This window comes from Leishmania major, chromosome 33, assembly GCF_000002725.2.
Source record: "Leishmania major strain Friedlin complete genome, chromosome 33".
NCBI lineage: Eukaryota > Euglenozoa > Kinetoplastea > Trypanosomatida > Trypanosomatidae > Leishmania > Leishmania major.
In genome coordinates this window covers 1,412,205-1,433,039 of record NC_007285.2, presented here as the reverse complement: position 1 = coordinate 1,433,039, position 20,835 = coordinate 1,412,205, and the positions used below count along the sequence as shown (strand labels likewise).

At 57.4% G+C, this 20,835-nt stretch overlaps 4 protein-coding genes across 4 annotated transcripts; all 4 read right to left on the bottom strand.

Moving 5' to 3' along the window:
• Positions 1-3,546, bottom strand: LMJF_33_2980 (conserved hypothetical protein; the record flags this gene model as incomplete). The annotated part of the gene is made up of 1 exon (XM_001686008.1): positions 1-3,546. The coding sequence occupies one exon, from the start codon at positions 3,544-3,546 to the stop codon at positions 1-3; it is 3,546 nt and encodes a 1,181-aa protein (XP_001686060.1).
• A 1,226-nt stretch (positions 3,547-4,772) lies between these two features.
• Positions 4,773-9,503, bottom strand: LMJF_33_2970 (hypothetical protein; the record flags this gene model as incomplete). The annotated part of the gene is made up of 1 exon (XM_001686007.1): positions 4,773-9,503. The coding sequence occupies one exon, from the start codon at positions 9,501-9,503 to the stop codon at positions 4,773-4,775; it is 4,731 nt and encodes a 1,576-aa protein (XP_001686059.1).
• A 6,561-nt stretch (positions 9,504-16,064) lies between these two features.
• LMJF_33_2960 (conserved hypothetical protein) lies at positions 16,065-18,077 on the bottom strand (the record flags this gene model as incomplete). Its single annotated transcript, XM_001686006.1, has 1 exon — positions 16,065-18,077. One exon carries the CDS (start codon positions 18,075-18,077, stop codon positions 16,065-16,067), a length of 2,013 nt encoding a protein of 670 aa, XP_001686058.1.
• Positions 18,078-19,740: 1,663 nt separating this feature from the next.
• Positions 19,741-20,046, bottom strand: LMJF_33_2955 (hypothetical protein; the record flags this gene model as incomplete). The annotated part of the gene is made up of 1 exon (XM_003722347.1): positions 19,741-20,046. The coding sequence occupies one exon, from the start codon at positions 20,044-20,046 to the stop codon at positions 19,741-19,743; it is 306 nt and encodes a 101-aa protein (XP_003722395.1).
• Between the last annotated feature and the right edge of the window lie 789 nt (positions 20,047-20,835).

Below are 20,835 nucleotides of genomic sequence, written 5' to 3'. Positions count from 1 at the left end.
TCACTTCTTGCCATTGGAGGATCTGTGATGGTGCTTGTGGTCAGCTTTAGCGCGACTACTGGAGTGGCGCCGCTTCTTCCCGTCTGCCGAAGCTATCCTGTGACTAGAGCTGTGACGGCTGCCAGACGACTTGGCGTCGTCAGCCTTCGCGTTTCGCTCGCTGCTCTTCTCGTCGGCGTCGGCGCTCCTCCGAGACTTATCGGCCGAAACTCCACCGGTGATTGGGGTCGCAAGGCTGCGCGTCTTGCCCGCGCTGGAGTTGGCCGCAGTGGCGGTGGCGGCCCCAGTGCCCGAGGAGCCGATGCCTCCTCCGCTGCGGCGGTACGTCTTCGGGTCGTGGTGTTCGGGATCCTCGATGAGGGTCTTGTACTCGGCGTGGAACACCTCCATACTCTTCTTGCTGCGCAGAATTGTCTCCTTCTCCGTCTCCGACTTGGCCGCGGCTAACTTGATATCCGCCTTTTTCAGGCTCTCCTCGGCAAAGGCGATGAACTTCTTCACGCTGCACGTCCTGACGCTGCGGTTCTGTGTCGCATTGAGTCGGTTTATCAGCTCAATGAGCTTCCCCACGCCAGAGTCACCCTGAATGACGTGGGCCAGGAACAAGGTACAGCACGGGCCCCCAAACGCGTAGTCGAACAGCTCATGCGGCGCGTCCGGCTTCTTGTCAAGGATGTCGATGAGCACGGTCGGGTCCACGACACTGGCGGCCAGCATCGAGCTCGTGTACACATCCGTGGCCGTGACACCCTTCATGACGGCCGACGCGATGATCACCGTCTTCTTGTTCGGGTACTGCTGCATAATCGTCGGCACATGGGAGAGGGCACCGTTGATGGTGGACTCAAGCTGAAGCGGCGTGGGCTGCTTGATGATCGTCGCCTTGTACACGGTAGGGCCGAAGAGCGGCGAATACGCCACGGAGAGCTTCTGCGAGGTCTGCGCCGCCGGGGCTGCCGAGTCCATGCCGACCAAAAGGTCCGCGAGCAGCTCGTTGCCGCCGACAACCGCGATGCTGAGGCTCACTTCAGCAAACTTGTACTTCTGTGTAGCGACGCTGAGGAGGGAGGAGACCATGCCCTTGTAGGACATCCACAGCGGCTGCTTGCTCAGCATGCTCACCTCGTTTGGCGAGACAGTGCCGACGATGGCAGTGTTGTTACCGTTCTGGAACAGAGTCTGCACCTCGTTCACCAGCTCCGGCGTCGTGCTGCGCCAGTCCTCCGGGGCACAGGTCACCAGCTCCAGCACAGATGCTTTGGTGCCACTAGCGGCGTCCACAATAGACTTGTCATCTGGGCCAACGTTAAACGTCTGTGGAAACGTATTGCTGGCCTGCGAGCTCGCGATGACGACCACGCGAATCGGGTTCGACGCGTCACGCCCCTTCTCCGTGGCGTGGGCGTTGATGTCGCGCGACGAGAGCTGTGGCGTGTTCACTGCGCGACTCAGGGTGCTCTGTGGCGAGCATGGGTATGCCACAGGCACGGTGTTGCGCGGGTCCTGGAGGATGGAGCGGCCGTCAGCCAGCATTGCATTTACCTTTTCCAGCACTGCTGTATCTACCTTTGGCTTCTGCCTCATCTTCTCGCTCTCCCCTGTCGCGAAAGCGATAAACCGGGCGAGGTTGCCACTGCGCGGCGTCGAGTTTTGGATGTTGCAGATTGTGTTGAGTGAGGCCATGGCCTCATTGGCGGCCGAGGGGTCCGTACAGTTGGGCAGGCACAGCACCGCCACGGTGTGGCACGCCCCGCCAATGCAGCCCTTGATGAGGGCCGGTGGTACGCTTGCGCCGTTACGGAAAGCCTCGAAGTATGACTGCTGCTCCGTTGTCACGTTGCTGACGAGGAACAGGATCGAGGACAGCAGCACAGCCGTGGAGCTGCTGCCCTTCTGCGACGGTCGCACCTGCTTCACGACGGCCTCGATGACAGCCACTTTGGCATCCGGCCTCCCGCACGCCGCCGTGATCGCCGCGTCGACCTGGGGCATATGCGTCTCCATCCTGCGCACCGTAACCGTGCCAACGTTCATGAAAGCGGTTCCAAACACCGGATGTGAGCCGACCTCTACATTCGTGACAGCGTCGCCCTCGACGCAGTCGATCGCCTCCGTAGCGCTGCGCAGCGCACAGGCAGACACACGAGCGTCGAAGTAGCCCAGAGAGCCGTGGCTGGCAGCCGCCTTCGCCGTTTCCGACAGCGCTTCCGCCAGCACCTGCCTCACCACCTCCGCTGCCATCGAGCGGGACTCCGTCGTCCCGTCCGTCGCGAGCAGCAGCGCCGCGTTGTGGCCAGCCTTGACGCTGTTGTAGACACCTTGGCAGGTGGGACTGCGTATTATCGCGACGGCGGTGGCCTGAGCGCTGGGACCCGTGCGCAGCACCTCATCAGCAGCCATCGCAATTGGCGGGTCGCTCGACAGCATCACCGTCGTCGCCGGATTCGCGGCAGCAGAAATGACCAGCAGACCCACCACGCCGCTCTTGCGCTCGCTGCTCTTTTTCTCCGCACCAGAAGTCTGCGTGACCGCCCGAAGCGGCGCCTTATTGGACAACGCTGCAGGCTGCTCCACAGGACCCGGTGGGAAGGCACCGGCATCGGCGGCACCATTCGTGCCGCTTGCCTCGCCCGCGCGAGTGATGCCGGTGGGGCCGTAGCCGAGTTGCGGTTGGTAGCCACTTCCAACGCCAAACATGCCGAAGTTGCTGGCGCCGCTGTACTGCGAGCCGCGCATGCCATGTTGGAATTGATCGCCGTAGACGCTGCTGAAGCCATTCGGACCAAACTGGCTGCCAGGGTTCATGCCGTACATCGATCCCGTCGGGCAGCCCATCATGCCCATCGGACCCGTTACGGACCTCATCGACATCCCCATGCCGTACATGGATCCAATGCGGTTCATCGAGCCTCCCAAGCTGTATATCGACTCCATCGGCACCATCCCATACTGACTACCGTACATAGACCCGAACAGCGAGGCTGGGCGGGAGACGTTCATGCCGTACATGCTGCCCATCCCGTACATGGACCTCATGGGGCCTCCCATGCCAAACATGGAGCCCATGCGACCCATCATCATCGAGCCTGGCATGCCTCCATGAAAGGAGCCGGCGCCGAGACACCCGTTGCGGTACGCGTCGTGCGCAAAGGAGCCGCGGTCAACGTTGAAGGTGTTGTGCGCCTGATCGCCCATAGAGCGGGCGACTGCTGGGCAATCGCTGGGGAGGTTGCTGTTCACCCGCTGTGGATCGGCCGCCCCCAGTACAGGCTTGTCCGCGCGCTGCACCCCATCCACGGTGGCGGATTTGCACTCTTCACCATGGCGCAGGCGCTTCGCGTAGGTAGCCTTGCTCGCGTTGGCATCGTAGTTGGCCTGCTCCATTGGCTGGACTTCCAGCTGATTCGCCGACGGATACCCAGCCGGCATGCCATAGAGGTTTGGGTCCGCCACTTGGCCCTGCGACGGCATTGACGCACCGAATGCAGTCGCCGAACTCTTGATCGGTGCGAAGCTGCTCGCCGGCTTTGTGGCGACCTGCTGCATCGCTTCTTCAGCTTTGGGGGGGGGGTCACAAGCAAGACACGCACAGGGAGTGACTGCGTGCACGTGGCGATTCAGCGGAAGGAAGCAACGGGAAAAGACTCCAGCGCACGCAAAATGCAGAGAGAGGCACGCACAGCACAACACAGCACAGAATCAGCTATCAGGAATAGATCAAGGGGGCGGGTAGCGGATGGTGAAATAGAGAGATGATGGCCTGTGTGTGTGTGTGTGTGTGTGTGTGTACGCGTGAGGGCTTGGGTGAGAAGGATGTTCGAGGACAAGTGAATGTGTTACACATACAATGAAAAATAGAGAAACGTTGTCGCAACAACAGCAACAGCGGCAGAGAAGTGGACCACAAAATAGATCGCTGCGGAGCTGATCACCACTGTGACTTGGTGTCAAGTGGGATGGGAGTGGCGCGACGTGTGCAAGAGGAAGACACGCAAGGTTGCAAGGAGCATCAAAGCAGACGGAGAGTATAGGCGAAGGGAAAAGCAAGGGAGCCGGGTGAAGGGTGTCAGAGGACCGTCTTTGGGCAATAGCGCTGTCGCTGCTGCTCTTCTCGTCTTGCACCCCGCACGCATACACATGCTTGCAGATAAGCTGGTGTTTGAGAGAGAGAGAAGGCTTGAAAGGGTGAGGGGCCAGGGGCGAAAGGGCAAGGGCTTCGGTTCAACCAGAATCCGAGCTGAGCCAAGTCGAATGAATTCCACCGCTTCTCGCCACTCTGCGATCGCACTGCCGACTGCTGCTTACATGCATGCCGGTGTGCGAGGCCTTGGGGAGGAGGGGAGAAGGGACGGAGGAGTATGCACTGATTTGAGTCGGGTCCTTTGTGCGCCTGTTTGTGTATGCGTTTCACCTTTTTTCGGTACTTGGTGCCTAACAGGTAAGACCACAACGCGCACCATGTGTGTGTGTGTGTATGTGTGTGATCCGCGGCAGGAATAGCGGTGCCGAAAAATACGAAGGACACAGGAAAACAGACGGACAAAAGGGAGAAAGGGAGCGGCTGGTAAAACGAGAGAGAGGAGGCAAGAGCGCCAGACATGCGTCCTCTGAAGGGCCCTCGAAGCATGTGGCTCACACACACACACACACACATACAAACATACACACACTTGCGTGCTCCCGATGCTGCTCGCTGCGTTGCTGTTTCCGTTCACACCAGAGTCGGACAGGGCACAAACGTCAAACACCATGTCGTGCGATGCACTTTCAACTCAGGAGTTCCTCGAAAAGAAGGCCAGGGGATGACTTGAAAGGGGACCCGACTGCGTAGTTGCACTGATCTCGTTCGCGATTTCCAGCCGCTCAAGCGAAGGCGTGTTGCCTGTCGGGGTGGCCACGAACGCGTCGAGCTCAGCGATCATCTTCTCGATGCAGTAGACCGACCATTGGTCGAACTCCTTGCTCGAAGATACAGCGGAGAGGCGGCCGCGCTTGTGGTGCTTAGAGTTGGCCTGAGTGCCCAGTGCCGGTAGAAACAGCCGCGCATCCTGCTTTCGACGGTTTTGCAGTGCTGCCAGGTTTTCGTACTGCTCCAGGAGGTAGAGCAGGTAGTTGCGCACGTTTCCGCAGTTCGGTGTCATGTTTGTGATGCGTCTCGCTCGGCTCACCGCTCGGAGCCATAGGGTGGCGCGCGTGTCGTACTCAGACAAGCAGAGGCACGCCATCGTGCGGGTGCGGCCCCCCAGCGCGTCACACAGAAGTGACTGAAGAAACCCGACTGCGTTCGGCCAGCTGGCGGGATGGAAATCAGGTTTCTGATCCCGCATCGGTGCGTTCGGATGCACGATACCTTCATCTTCCTCGCGCGCTGTCGCGCGGTACGCCTGGCTGCGCTGCACGAGGGTGTCGAGCACCATGTACTCGGTGCCGAAGTAGACGAGCAGAAGCGAGGACACAAGCACGTCGGCCCGGTACTCCACGGAGCGGCTGTGCCGCACCTGACCGCCAAACTTCTTCTTGCTCGTTGCGCTCTCGCGGGCGCTCAGTCGCGCGCTGCGCATGTCTGCGCCTCGGCAGATAGTCTTCAGCCGCAGTGTAGCGAAGCTGATGCGTACCTTGCTCAGTGCGGCGCTGCTAAGACTGGACAGGTTCGACATGCTGTTGCTCCGGGAAGAATGGGTGGACATGTTGAACCGCATGAACCCCAGCGTCAAGGTGCGGCCAATGGCACTCGTGGCGGTGGTGGCGCCGTCGATTTTTACGGAGCGGAGCCCCTTCACAAAGGTGCCAAAGAGCGGGCTGCGCGCCAGCTGCACTGGGGGACGGGTTGTGCCGCTCCTCTGAGAGGCCCGCGGTACCTCCTTGCGCCGCCACCTCGCACCCTTCTCCTGCTCGCCGTCGTCGCTGTCGTCATCCTCGTCGGAGGAGGAGGATGCCAGCAGGTCTAGCACCATCGTTCCACCGTTATCCTCGTCATCAGCAACTTCGCCCATGCAAATGTGCAGCTCGACACGACTGGCCGGGTCATTTAGTCGCTCGCGCAATATGCCCATGGCGCTCTCCACCGCCCCCACAGTCACGTCAAGCGACTGCGTGCTGCGGCCGTTGCCGTTGCCCAGCAGGAGGCAGGTGTTATGCCCCGTCACCCAGGTCCGCACCAGCTGGTCCAGCGCCACGGAGCGACACTCCTTCCTGCCAGCGAGGCGGCTGAGCGTCTCGTCTACATCAAACTTGCGCAGGTAGTTGTCAAACTCGACCGTGCAGGGGTCGGCTGAATCGTCCTTGCCAGACTGGCTCCGGCGTACCTTCTTATCTGGCAGCAAAACAAAGGACTTCAGGTTGGACGGCAGCCCGCCGCCGCTGCTGCTCGTGGCGCGATTGCTCAAGCCAACGCCGCCACGAATACCAACCACCAAGGCGTCACTGTCGTCTGAGTCCTCGTCGACGTCGTAGCTGGCACTGCGCAAAAAACGAGAATGAGTCGCACCGCCGCGCCCCTTCAGTACCCGCATCATGCCATGAGCCATTCTGCTGTTCGCCAGCGTCACTGACTTGTCTTCCTCGTACACACGCACGCTGAGTCCACTCACGACGAGACACGGCTTCCGCACCGCGTCCTCGTCGACGACAACCAGCACACACACCGCGTTCCAGCGCGTCATGAGGTGCGTAGACACTTCCTCAGTCGACGGCATCATCTCCTTGCCTTGTTCGCGCATGGCCAGGCTGCGAAACTCGAGCAACGACGGCATGGACACCCGCAGCGACTTGGAGTCAGGTAAAACAATCTCCCTGTTCTGCTTGAAGCCCAGGCGCCGTCGCCAGTCACATGCAGAGCGAGTGGGACAAACCGCGTCCTTTCTGCTGCGCCGGGATGCAACAGCCCCGCCGCCGTTCGCCTCCTCTTGCGGTCGTGTCGCCTTCCGCGCCGCGCCAGGCCGTGAAGAAAGGGTGATTGCCATGGGATTGACCGGCTTCGAGGTCTGGCCGTCCACGCGCAAGCCCTGCGGAAGCTCCTTTGGTAGTTGATGCGGGGCGGGCTTGTTTGTTTGGAATGCAGGGCGACACATGGTGTCGGTAGCGTGGGAAGCGGCCCCTTCGTCGGAGAGGCCGCGCGAGGAGGCGAGGGGACTCATCGCGGGGGTGGATGCCGTGGAAGTCGAGGCAGCCGGTGTCGCGGCGGTGAGTTTCGAGGTTGCGACGTGCACGTCAGACCTGTTTTGCGCACCGGCAGCGGACATGCTCGTCTCACTAGCCGCGACTGCTCTCGGCGATGGGGGAGTCGGCTTCCTCACCCCGCTGCTGAGAATCAGCAGGGTGTTGCCGTTGGAGTCGGAAAGCGGCTGGGGGCCAATAGCGGGTGACTTCAGGTCGCTGGATTGTGCGCAGCCGTTCTTTGGAGAGGAGCTCGGGATGAGGTCATCAGAGAGCGTGCTGGTGGTACTGGAGGTTGCGCCGGCCACTGTGGTAGCTGTGCTGTGGCTTCCGGCCCGACGCGATACGTCTGACGGACACTCTGTGGCGGTGTTGTCCAGAGACGGCGGGAGCGCCGGGCTCCCGCCCCCGCTATCGCGGGCGGGCGCGCGTGGGACCTCTGGCGGGCGTGCGGGGCACGCCGTCGAAGTAGGCTGCCCTGCGGTCGCTAGGGCCTGAGGCGACAGCAGCAGCGGCATCGCCGTGGAAGCAGGGGAGGCGACAGGAGAGGGCACGCACGACCGTGAATCGACGCCCTTGCGAACAGGATGCACACCAAAGCCAAGGAGAGGGGCGTGATCGGGCACCAGGGCCGCGGCAGACGCGTTCAAAGATGCCGTTGTCATGAAGGCCGGCTGGTGTCCACCCAGGAAGCCATTCAAGATGGGAGGGGTGGCCATGTGCTTTTTGCTCTCCCCCGAATTCGCGGCGTCGTTGGCGTAAGAAGGACGCGGCGGTGGCTGCTGGAGAGCATTGCCTGCTGCCAGCAACGACGATGAGGCATCAGAAAACGGTGCTCCGCTGTCCGAGACGCGGCGACGTTGTCCTGCGGCGATCGTCTCCGCGAAACCAGTGGAGCAGCGGTGCGACCGCGACTCGACCCGTTGGCGGACAGCGCCATTGACAGCGGTGCTGTCATTCACGACATTCCTTGTCGGACTCCTCATGCCAGTCGTGAAGTCCTTCATGGTGATACACACGTCGGGGGTGGTGGAGGTGCCCAGCGGTGGCGGTGGTGCTGTCGCGGCAGCGCTTTTGTACACCGACACTGGCGGCCGCTCCTTCCTCTCCGGGGACGCATCGTTATCGGCGGCGCCGCGTGGCAGCTGCGAGCCTCGGGCAGAGAGGACACTGTGCGCCTTAGAGGTGAGAGCTGTGCCTGCTGGAAGTTCATTCGACACTGTCGTGGGGCGTGCCGTGCGTGGGGAACAGACCGTCATGGTCGGCGAGGGCTGACTCGACGGCTCCATCGTGACGTCAATGGTCGCAGGGCTTGGAAACTGCGCAGCGCGACGGTCATGGTCGGTGGCCAGCGTCTTAGTGCCGGTCGAATGCCCACTGAGAGTCTCCATCGTCGCTGGCCGCGCCGTCAACATCCACTCACCGTACTCCCAGATCCCCGGCACATACACCCGATCACAGGACGAGGCGATGGAAGCGGACCCGCCACGTGGAGCGGCGCCGTCTCGCTGCTGACGCGTAGAGGGGCTGGCAGGCGCGTCTATAGACATCGTAAGGGTTGAGGTGTTCATGTAGTACATGTCTTGCTGTGATATCCGCGCGGTGAAACGACTTTCGCCGTCGACGCTGTCTCGGTCGCTTGCGGCGCGCGAGCTTGAGTACAGGGTCCCCGCAGTGGGCATGGAGAGAACGTGATAGGGGTCATCGAGCTCGGTCGACGACATTGCTCGCGAAGAGGCCGCCAACGCTGCTGCACGGACCCGCGCCATCCTCGTCGCCGGTTGCACGACAGATGGAGAGGTGGCTCCCAGCAAACCGAGCGGCCGAGAAGACTGCTCCGCCGTGTCGCCAGCTCGCTCACTCGCTTGGCTACTGGGCGAATGAAACATCCCCATGCCATCGCGATTTTCCATGAACCTCTGCTCCCCCGCGCACTCATGGGTGGCCTCCGTCAGCACGTTATGTCCGCTGAAGTAGTAAGAGGAGACGGAAGAGACGGCTGCCGGGCATACGGCGTCCTCGTCGCGTGTCCCCGGATCGCTATTCGCCGATGCTTTCCACCTGCGATTGCGCTGTGCGCGACACCGCAGTTCCTCGGATTTATCGCCGCTGCAGATGCTCACGGCGCTGTTAGAGCGGGCATCGCTATCCTCGTTACCCAGAGTACACGGCAGACCAAAATACTGCCCATTTGCAAAACACTCCGGTGCCTCCACCAGCGCCCTTGCCGGCCGCGACAGCTCCTTGCCATTGCTGTGCTGCAGAGGGGGCGGTGTACCTGCACTCCGCGGGGGCATCATCGTTGCCATGCAGTGCCCGCTATTCTCCGTAGCGGACGTGCTGGGCATTCGGCTCCCTTCGACAACGAGGGGAGGGGGATGGTGAAAAGGGATATGTGGCGAGAAAAAGTCGAAGCTGCGGTCCTACAAACACGCGGCGAAATAAAACCTGAAATGTGAAAAGCTAAGAAAGGTCGAAAGCTGACCAAGCCCGGTCCTCAAAAACAAGCACTCCGAAAGAGAGATAAATCCATGAAAGCCGCGCTATGAGCGATCAACGGGGAAGCCGCAGGCAGAAAGAAAAACAAGACAGGGACAGCAAACTTAGCGTGGGGATGCGCTTCCGAGAGGTATCCGCCGGAAGGACACAAAGGCTGGAAAAACCGGAAGTACCACCGTATAGGTTGCACGCAAATGAAAAGGAATATCGCTGTGTCTCTGTGTTTGGGTGCACAACAAGGCAGAAAAAAAAGGGAACGAAAACGACAAAATCGAAGCAAAGAGAGCAAAAAAAAAACGCGCTGACAGATGAACAGCCCGGGGAGAGGGGAGGGGAGGGGGGTGAGAGAGACCGAGCGGAGATATCCAGAAACGACAACGGGGAGAAGAGTCGGCAAGGGTGCAAAATCAAATTGAAAATTGAGAGAGAAGAGGAGAAAGTGGCGCTGACGGCAAGACAACAGGGGAGAAAACGACAACGCAACAGTGAGGGAGGAGAGCGAGATGAAGGGGTGGGGGTGCGCATGCAAAGCAAAAGCCACACAACGCAAAAGATGCGACCACACAGCGCGGGGGAGGGGAAAAAACGAAACAGAGAAGGATGAGAAGCGCCAAAGAGGCAGAGCACAAGTTCGGGTGTGCGTGTTTGATCGAGTGAGAGTAAAGGATGAGGAAGCGAGCCAAGAGAGAAGTAGCGATAGAGAGATGTAGTGAGATGCACAAACACACTCAAAAAAAAAAACAAGACAGAAATAAAGACCTCACAACGAAAAATTGAAGAGGCAGAATTGTGGCGATAAGAAACAAGGAGAAAACAAGCCGCGAAAGCGAAAGAAAAGGGGGAAAACGAGCACAAAGATGTGCGCGTGAGGACGAGAAAGAGACAAGACAGGGAGGGAAAGGTGGCCAGATAGAGGAGTGCACACCAACAAGGGAGGAAGCAAAAAAAAAGGCAGAAGACACGCTGGATGGATGGGCGATACGGGAGAAAAGAGAGCAGAGAAGAGAAGCGACCACCTCAGATACGAAGCCGCAAAACGAAAACGAAACAAACGTGAACAAGAGAGAGGCACCAACACACACACACACAGAGAGAGACACAGAGACACAGAGAGAGAGAGACACAGGCACAGACAGACACAAGACAACAACAGCGTCCCCGCACTGCGATGAAGCAGCAGCGAAAGCACAGACAAAAACAGACAAAAAACACCAAAGCCGAACAAGCGAGGAGGGATGCAAACTACAAACAAACACAGAAAGAGAGACAGCGACGGTGAGAGTAGCGAAACGACTTCAGCCAGAACGACGGCAGTTGCCAGATTGCACTAGCACACACCCCACGGGGGGCTATTACTGCTTTTCGTCGTTCGCAGCCTTCCAGTGGGGTAAAGATGCCCTCACGAGCTCGTGCTTGTGAATGGTGCACAATCAAGAAAATTGGCAGAGGGCGCTGGGAGGTGGAGGGGAGGGGAATGAAAATGAGGTATGCTGCGTGTGCGTGTGTGGCCACACACACATACACATCGCCCAATCTTACGCCTTTTTGGAGACGCACCGGTTTTCTCGTTCCCTTCGGGGCAAGGCAGACGCAACGGCGATCAGCAGCAGCGACCAGAATAATGATACAAGACAGACTACGCAACTAACAGAGAATAAGCAGAAGGTTTCGGGAGAGAGAATGAGGAGTGGGGAGGGGGGGGTACGTGCATGCGTGAGTGAGCGAACCGCACGGAGGCGGTGAAGGAGTGGGGTGTGGCAGAAGGGAACGAGGAACAGATGACGATGTGTGAGGAAGGTAAATGCCAGAGATGGATAAAGTGAGCAAAAGACGTGGTGGAGGAGGGACATCCATAGGGAGCTGGCGGGTCACGACGAAGAAATCCACCGTGCGCACCTCAGGAGGTGATGGTGCACTCCCCGCGGCACACACCAGATGGAAAAGCAGGGCTTGAGATGGGGACAGGCAGAGACGGGAGGTAGCAACCGTCACGCCACCTCATCTTTCATCTGAGGGAGCGGCTAGGAGGCGCACCGCGCCCGTTGTCGCGATCGAAGTGAGAGGCAAAGAAGCAGCCACAAGAGTCGATACGAGGCCCTCATGAGAGGGGTGCGGGTTCTCGAAAGCACTGCAATGATGTGCCGGGCGCATGCTGTCATCCCCCCTTCCACCCTCTCTCCCGATTCCAAGTCTGCTTCTCTTTCGTTGCATGTGTGTGAATCATGACTCTTTGTATTTCGTGCGTTGTCATGATGCTTTGCTCTTTTCGTGCATAAAATTTGTCTCTCCTCCCCCATGCACACACCCACACATGTGCGCGTGCGTGGGTGCGTGCCTGACAGACAAACAAAATAGACAAAGACGAAAAAATACAAAGCCAACGCAAAGAAAAAAGGAAGAAGGATACGTATTTGATCGTCATCGACACACGCGTGCTTAGGAGGCGAAAACCAAAAAAGAAACACGAGCATCGATAAAAACACGAGCACATGCACACAGGCTCATATACAGACGTGTACGCGGTGCTTACAACAGGTAAAACGAGTAGGAGGAAGGAAGACGAATAGTGCGAGTAGCTTTCATCTGCCTTTTGGTGCATGTGCAGGCTTGTCACCTCCCGCGCACTTCACGTAAATAAACACGTGCATGAGCAACAACAACAAAGGATGCTCAAGAAGCGGAGAGAGCGACGAGCGCAAAGACCAAATAAAAGGGAGGGAAAAGGGGTGGAAGGGGGCAGGGGGAGGGATGGCGAAAGGAGAGCTTGTCTGTCAGGATCTTTCTTCTGGCCCTTTTTCCATAGCTGTATGCGACACGTACACATGTATGCCTGCTGTCTCGTCAGCAGACAAACCACTCTTGCATACAGCCGTTCGTTTTTTCTTCTTGTTTCCCGTTTCGCCCTCTTCCTTTTCACAGTTCACATCCTCCTGCGTCACCCCTTCTCCATCAGCCTCCCTCCATCGCAGCCCTTCCCATTCCTCCTGTCCTTGTCACTTCGAGGTTTTCCATTTCGTGCCACTTCCCTGCTCTTCTCCTTGCTTACCTTTCTTGTCTTGCCCTTGGCGATGCCTGAAGGGTGAAAACAAAAACAAACTTGCACGAGCGCAGTAATCGCATCGTACAGCAACAACAAAACGAACACAAAGAGAATGGATAAGCACACACGCACACACATATGTATATATATGTATATACATATATATACATATGTGTGTGCGTGTGTGCGTGTGTTTACGCACCTCCTCTTCCAACATACAGACGTGCACAGAGATCGGACCTGATGGAACAAATGTATACGGCGAATAAGAGCACACGAAAGACAGAATGAACGTGATGCATGGTGATGCGCACACATCGGTGTGCGAGTCTAGATCGCCTGCTTGGCATATCCTCCCAGGAGATACACAAATAAACAAGTATGGCATGGTCCCCTTCTCTCCGCTGCTGTGCCCTCCGCCCCACCGCCCTCTCTGAGCACAAAAAAAGGAATCGGGAAAGCCAAAGGAGAGCATGGAAAAAAAAAAACAAAAAACAAAAAACAATTTAAGCACATGACGGTGGTGCAGGAGCACGAGGCCAGGAGAAAGAGCGCAAGATGCAGACGCTCAAAAGGCGGAAAAAGGGAGAAAAGGAAAAGCGAACACGGAGGAGGCAGAGGCAAAACCACCCGCACACGCGCACACGCACGTCACGCAAAAGACACACACATACACACACATACACACACACAGACACACACATACACACACACACACAGGCACACACACACACACACGCACACAGACACACACGGAATATAGAAAAGCAAAGAGTTGAGATAGCAGAAGAGGCACTGCGTATATCCGCGTGATGTGCTCTTCTTGCTATATGACGGTGGTGCCACATAACCACTTCGTTCCACAGCTGCATGATGGTGGCGAAAAGGCATAAGAAGCAAAGCAGCCAAACGAGAATGAAAGGCGTTGGAGCGGCAAACTTATGATGAGGAAGAGGGGGAAGAAGAGGAGGTCAGCAGGAAAGGGGCGAGGGCAGAGAGTGTGAGAGAGTGAGAGAGCGCTGCAACTTAGGGTGTGTTAGAAGGCACATGCGAGACGATTACGTATCGCATGAAGGAGAAAATATATGCACATATGCAGAAACATGTACACAGCGCGAATTCATAGACAATAAATCCGTGTCAGTGCAAAGCTGGCTTGAGAAGAGGTGGGGTGATGGTGTTGTCGACGTCCGTGTGTGTGTGTGTGTGTGTGTTTCATGAGACTGCGCGTATGATGGGAAAATCTGATGTGATCGCGAATGAAACCCGGTGGCGGAGCTGGATAACACACATAAACAGGGAAAACAAAAGTGGCAGTAAAGCAAAGAGGTGTTCTCGGATTCTTTCCAACGCCTTGCACATCTCCCTGGCAGCTTTCACTGCTGCAGATGCGCACACATGAGCACGCCATACACGAAACCATGAGCACACAACACTAAAAAGGAAAACAAGAATGATTGCACAGGTGAGTGAAAGACGTTGACGAACAACGGTAAAAAGGATCAAGAGAGAGAGAGAGAGAGAGCGGCACAAGATCCATGGCACAAAACAAAATAGCGACCAACGCCATAACGCTCAACACCAAAAAGGGAGGGGAAGCTCTGAGAGAAATGAAAGAGAAAAAAGGACATGTCTACGCACATCACACACATCGCGCGCGCACACACACACATGCGTCTGCCCCAGTGTAAGCTCCTTTGCATGAAAGAACTCGCCTGTTTATGTGCGCACTCGCGCGTGTCTGTTTTTTGTGCTGGGTGTGACTGTTGGGAAGAGAGGAGCGCATCTTTGTCATCGATTTGTGCCGTCAATATGCACAACCATCGGAGCAGGCAGAAAGGAAAGGACAGAAGAAACGGAAAAAAATACGGCATAGAAGAGAGTGCGCGGCAACGAGCAAGAAAAAGATGAACATCATGTGAGCACATGAAAACAATTGAAGGACTGCGATGGCCATCACTCGAGTGAAAGACGCGCAGACAATCGAAGCATCAGAGGCACAAAGAGGAAGAGAGATCAAAGTGATGGAAAGCAAGACCACGCGAGAGAGAGATAAGCGATGGAGGAATTCACGAAAAGTAAGGAGGTACCGACAGAAAAGGAAGAGAGGGCATGCACGCTTTTCTGTGATTGTGCGCGCGCTATGGCGATGCCGAGAAGCAAACTTTGAGGGGCGGCAAAACGGCGCCCGGGATGACGGCTGCATTACAAGTCCACAAGCACGCATGCCGGCGCACACGAACACGGACGCGAGAGCGCGCCGTGCGTACCTCGACAATGAACTCAAGAACCCCACAGTCACGCAAAGGGGGATTCATGAAAACAAAAGGACCTACAAAACCGAATGGAAGATGAAGCACACACAGAGAGAGAGGGGGGAAGGGACATATATAAATCAGCACGACTACAGGTTTGTGCGTGTAGATGCAGATACCCGTGTGTGCTAGAAGAAACACCGGCATTCAATATCCGTCACCGCAACATTAAGGAAAACGAGCACACACTCACAGAGAAAGAGAGAGAAAGAGAGACCGACAGTGAGAACGTGGCACAACCTTGAGAAGGGGGAAAACCACAAACAGGAGAGCTACTACAGAAGAAGTAACAGGGAGACATACGGAGATCAACGCGGACAAGAACAGAGAACAGCAGGAACGATAGATGTGGTGATTAGGGTGGGGGATGCGGAAGAACAAAGAGGGGGGGGACAGCAAGAACACTGCGGCGGTGTGCGTGACTCCAAATCTACCCCGCCTTTGTGGAAGACAAAAAGCGTGGGAGGGTTTTTCGTTGCTCTCGGTCATTATCCGATGTGCTCCACCCTCTGCCTGGAGGATGTTGAGCGACCCTCCATCTTCCCCTTCAGAGCCCCTTTCACAACCGGTGACCTTCTTGAGTTCGTTCAGGTCAACACATACACACATCGAGAATGCACGGAAACGACGCCCAGAGAGCGGTAACAGGAAGCGTCACGTGACTTTGGCAAAGACGCAGCCTGGCCGAGGCCCGGCGAAGGGAATGCCTGGAGAAGAAAGGCGCGCGAAGCGAAACGCATACAAACAGAGCCGGGTTATAGAGACACAACGAAACGAGAACTAGCGGCCAAGCCCGCCTCATGAGTGCGAACAGCCCGCACATGCTACTGGGGCACGCGCACAAACACACACACACACACAAAAGTCTGCACATCGTGCACCGTCGAATGTGCACAAGAGCACGAGAGTATGGGCCATGGAAAAAAAAGGTGTTGAGGTACGCGCAACGCTCTTGAACTCTCACGCACGCCCGCTTTGCCATTGGGTGTTCGCGCACCGAATCTTCTCGTCTCCTTTTGGTGGCGTTTTTTTTACTCGCTTGCCTATTCGTGTCGTTACACGTACGCCTTTGGGGCGACCGTCTTCGGGTCCTTCTCGATGGCCTCAGCGTCCTTGAGCATCATCTCCATCCGCTTCAGCATCGTCTCGTAGTCTGCCTTCTTGCTCTCCTCCGTCGTCGAGGAGACCTTTTCCTTGCACTTCGGGATCTCCTTCTTTGTGTACTCGATGAAGCGCTTCACGTTGCCGCTGCGAGGCTCGGTGTTCTCCACCTCGCGCATTTCCCTGAGCGCCTCGAAGACCTTGGCCGCAGAGGCCTCGTCGTCGCTGACGAAACCGGCACACATGGTGTGGCTGCCACCGCCGACGGAGTAGCGGTAGAGGCGACACGGCTCCTCCGGCCTCTTGGCCTTGAGGCCGAGGAGATGCTCCACGTTCGGGCCAACGAACGTGACGTTCAGGGAGGAGAGGTACACCATCACACCGGCGCTACTCTTGCGGCACTGCTTCAGAACTAGGTAGCTGCAGACTATCTCACCCTCCTTAGCGCGCCCCATGCCCTCCTTGAGCACCGCCTCCATCGTCTCCTTCGTGTTCACCTCCTTCGTTGTCATGTTGTTGAGCGCCGGACCGTACACCGGAGACGACGCGAGCACGAGCTTCCCAACGGCGGCGTCCTCCTTCAGCAGATCGCGGCCCTTATCGGCGCCCTCGAGCGCCGTCATCGTGACGTAGATGCTGAAGTACTCACTACTGGCAGCCAACTTGCCCGTGCACGTGGTCAGGTACTCACGCATGAAATCCACCGCCTGCGTGCGTCGTGTTGCGTCGCTGCCGATCATGATGGTGGCGTTGTGGCCCAATACCCACTGATTGCGCACCTCCGATAGCGTAGCCGCCTCCACTGGCTTCTTCGAAGCCTCGATGAGAATGGCCTCGTCGAGCTTTGTCTCCTTGTCCTCCATAACAACAGTGTCCCTGCCCTTCACGGTCACCTTCGCCTCCTTGCCAGACTTGCAGACAAGCGCGAGACTGCGAATCTTGGTGCCGCTGAACTTCAGGGGACCGTCAGACTTGGCCACTGGCGCCTCGCCGTCCTTCTTCTCTCCGTTCTTGTCCTTGGCCTCCATTTTGTCGGACTCCTTCGTCTCCTTTGTGTCCTTCGTGTCCTTTGTGTCCTTGGTGTCCTTGGTGTCCTTCTTGTCCGCAGACTTCGCCTCCACGGACGGCTTCTTGTCAGCGCTGTCCTTCTTGTCGGTGACCTTCTTCTCCGCCGCCTTGGGGTCCTTGGCATCTCCCTTCGCCTCCTCGGGCTTGACTTCGCTGCTCTTGCTGTTCTTCTTGTCTCCGTCCTTCTTGTCTTCAGCAATCTTAGCGTCCTTCTCGCCGCTGCAGCCGTTCGTGTCGTTGTTCACAGTCTTTACATCGGCGCGAATCAGGCTGTTCCTGTTGAGGAAGCTAGCACGGCGAGACGCCGCATCCACCAAGCTGTGATAGCTGCCGCCGTACATGCTGCCGAAGCCCATGCCGTACATGGACCCCATTCCCCCCATGCCGTACATGGACCCCATTCCCCCCATGCCGTACATCGACCCCATTCCCCCCATGCCGTACAAGGAGCCCATCGGAACGCCCATGCCGTACATGGAGCCCATCGGAACGCCCATGCCGTACATGGAGCCCATCGGGTTGCCGCCCATGCCGTACATGGAGCCCATCGGAACGCCCATGCCGTACATGGAGCCCATCGGGTTGCCGCCCATGCCGTACATGGAGCCCATCGGAACGCCCATGCCGTACATGGAGCCCATCGGGTTGTCGCACATGCCATTCATGCCGTCTGGACCGCCGCCAGCCATAGAGCCGTAGCTACCCATGCCGTCCTGGCCCCCACCCATGCAGCCGAGGCCGCTGGCCATACCGTTCTGGTTGCCGCCCGTGGTGCCGTAGTTGCTCATGCGGCCGGGACCCATAAAGCCAAAGCCGTCCACACCATTCCGAGCGCCGCCCAGGCCGTCGTAGCCGCTCGCGGCACCCAGGCCGTACATGCCGTTCGGGGCTTCCCTCATAGACCCTCCGAGGGGCTGGATATTTGGCGGAGCGCCACCTTGGGCGAAACCGTTCGGCCTGAGGGCAGAGCTCGGTGTGGTAGCAGGGGCATCGTTCGGAGGAGCGCTGGAGAACGTGTGAGTCGAAGACGGCGCCGTGCCGGCTGCAATTGCATTAGAGGTAATGGGCTTTGAAGAGCTGCTCGGCGTCACGGCAGATCCGGGCTTCGGAGCCGCACCGGGCGGGCGTGAGACAGCGGTGGTCGGCGAGGCCTCCGTCGGCGCTGGCGCGACCGGCTTCGAAGAGGAAGAGTGCTTTTGCTCCGCCGAGGACCGGCCCGAGGAGCGCTGTTTGCCAGAGGACGAGGACGACTGGTGATGCCTGCCAGACGATGACGATCTGCGGTCCGAGTGCTCGCCGCTCGATTTGTGGCGGTCTGAGCCACCGCTCGGCGGATGCTTGCCGGAAGAGGACTTGCTCTTACCGATAGAGCTGGACGCTTTGGTGTAGCTCATGGTTCTTGATGTAGAGGCGCCAATCCGTCGAGCGTGGGTAAGCGGGGGAAGTGCTCTACGATGCCGTGCGCTGCTACACCTGCTGCCGGCGCGTTGGTATGTGAACGTGATGGGGAAGTAGATCAGCTTGACCTCCTGGGTGGAACGCAAACGATACGCCCAAAAGATTATTGCAGAGGAGACGCACAGGGACAGATAATCAAGCGAGGGAATGGTTCACGGGTTGGCTTGCTCGTGACAACAAAGCCCAGCGAAGAAAAAAGGGAGGGGGCACGGCAATGACGAGCCAAAAAAAGGACAGCCGTCGAGAGGGGGGGGGGAGATGCAGCTCACAACAGCGACAAGAAACAAAAGTAAGAGTGAACGATGAAGAGATGAATCCGCTCACGTGCGCAGGAAGGGAGGAGGCGGGATGTCCTTTCATACGCTACACCACGAAGGGGGTGATGGGCGAGGTCTTCGTGTGTGCGATTCACGCACAACGGAAGAGACCAAAAAGAAAGCGACTAGAGAAGAATGGAGAGAGGGGGGCAGGCGGTGAGAGATGCTTGCTTGCTGGTGTTTTCACGGGTAGACAACGTGAGAGAGCACACTGGCAATGACGCACGCACACACACATATATATATATATATATGTGCAGACGTCATCGTGGAGAGCGGGTGGAGGAGAGGATGAAGAGGAGAGCAGAAAAGCAAGGAGAGAGAAAGAGCCTTTGCATGCATCCATGCGGGAGAATTAGGAAGGGTACAATCTTGACATTACAAGTGCATGAACGCAAACTTGCTGTCTTCCTCTCTTTCCCATTGTCACGGGGGAGGGAGGCTGGACGGAGAGAGAGAAAGAGTGGGAGAGGCCCATCCGAAGACCACCATTTCTTTTTGGTTTCGCGGTGGTTGATGCTGTTTTGTCTCCTTGCCTTGATGGTGGGGAAGGGCAAAAGGACGGTGGCGGAACGAGGGGAGGGGGTGAGGCGACAGCTGATCAGGACCGCTCACCCGTGCTCAGCTCCTTTTCGTTTTGTTGCGGTGGACAAAGCGCCGGCAAATAGAAAGAAGCGTCCTGCACGCGCATGTTGCCAGTGTGGGCCACCGTCTCAACGCGCTTGGCCATAGCAGTCGCAGGTGCTTCACATGCGCACACAATCACATACGTTTGCATCTCGTCTCGTCACACCCTTTCCCTACCCTTCAGTGCATTGCTCGCAACTCCGCCGACTCGACATGCACATACACACACACATACACACATACACACAGACTTCTCCGTCTCCTTCCGAAACAACGGTGCGAGAACCACTATCGACGCGGATAAGACAAGGAGGCAAGGGGAAGGGGTGAGGCAACGGCGTACATCGCGGCAGCAGAGGCAGAGGGGAGGACGGGCTTGGCAGCACCAGCTGTTCGCCATACGATAGACACAGGGGGAGCCACGTTGCCCACGCCACTGATTGGGGGCAAAAGGAGGCAAAGGCATAAAAACGAAGGAAAACCAAAGAAATCGAGAGGGAAAGGTGAGGAGGCAGAAAAGACGGGAGGATGCAGGTTAACAAAGGGCATTTCATGGGCAACTCTTCCGTGGATGCAGTGGCCGAGCCCCGACGCGTCAGAAGTGCCGCCGTTATTCAGCGAACCGGTCATCCATGGAAGGCAGCAGAGGAGAGAAAATGCCCTTTCAAGCAGAGGAAGGAAGCATACCTGCTGTGGGCGCTGGTTGTAGAGTTCCGTGTCGAGAACGAGTGCGTCTACATACAAGCGCAGGTGATCAGCCGCACAAACCCACAAATCTCGCAAGATCAAGTACGGCCAGTAGTCTCTCTGCTTCTTCTCTACCTCGTTCACTGCAGCATTGGCGCTGGAGTACGCCGGTACGAGTGCATGTGCGTTTCTGCATCCTCACCCTCCAATATGGCGATTCAGCAGCATCCATGTTGCCTGCTCTCCTTCATTGGGCGACGCTTGTGTCCCTCGGTGTCTTTATGGATGGTTTTTCTCAGCAACTCCGCACACACGATGAAACATCATCAAAACATCTCAAAGCACCGCACATGAAAAAAATATAGAGAGAGAGGCAGCGATAACGAGAAAATCAAGCCTGAAATCCAAAGGCAAACAAAATACACAGCCCTACATACCCACACCTCGGCATGGAAACAGACAAGAGGCGCGTATGGCCAGAAAGAGAGGAAGAGAGCGTAATGGAACGCGAAGAGAATAAAATCAACTCCTCACCACCGAAAAAAAATATATATAATAAAGAGAATGA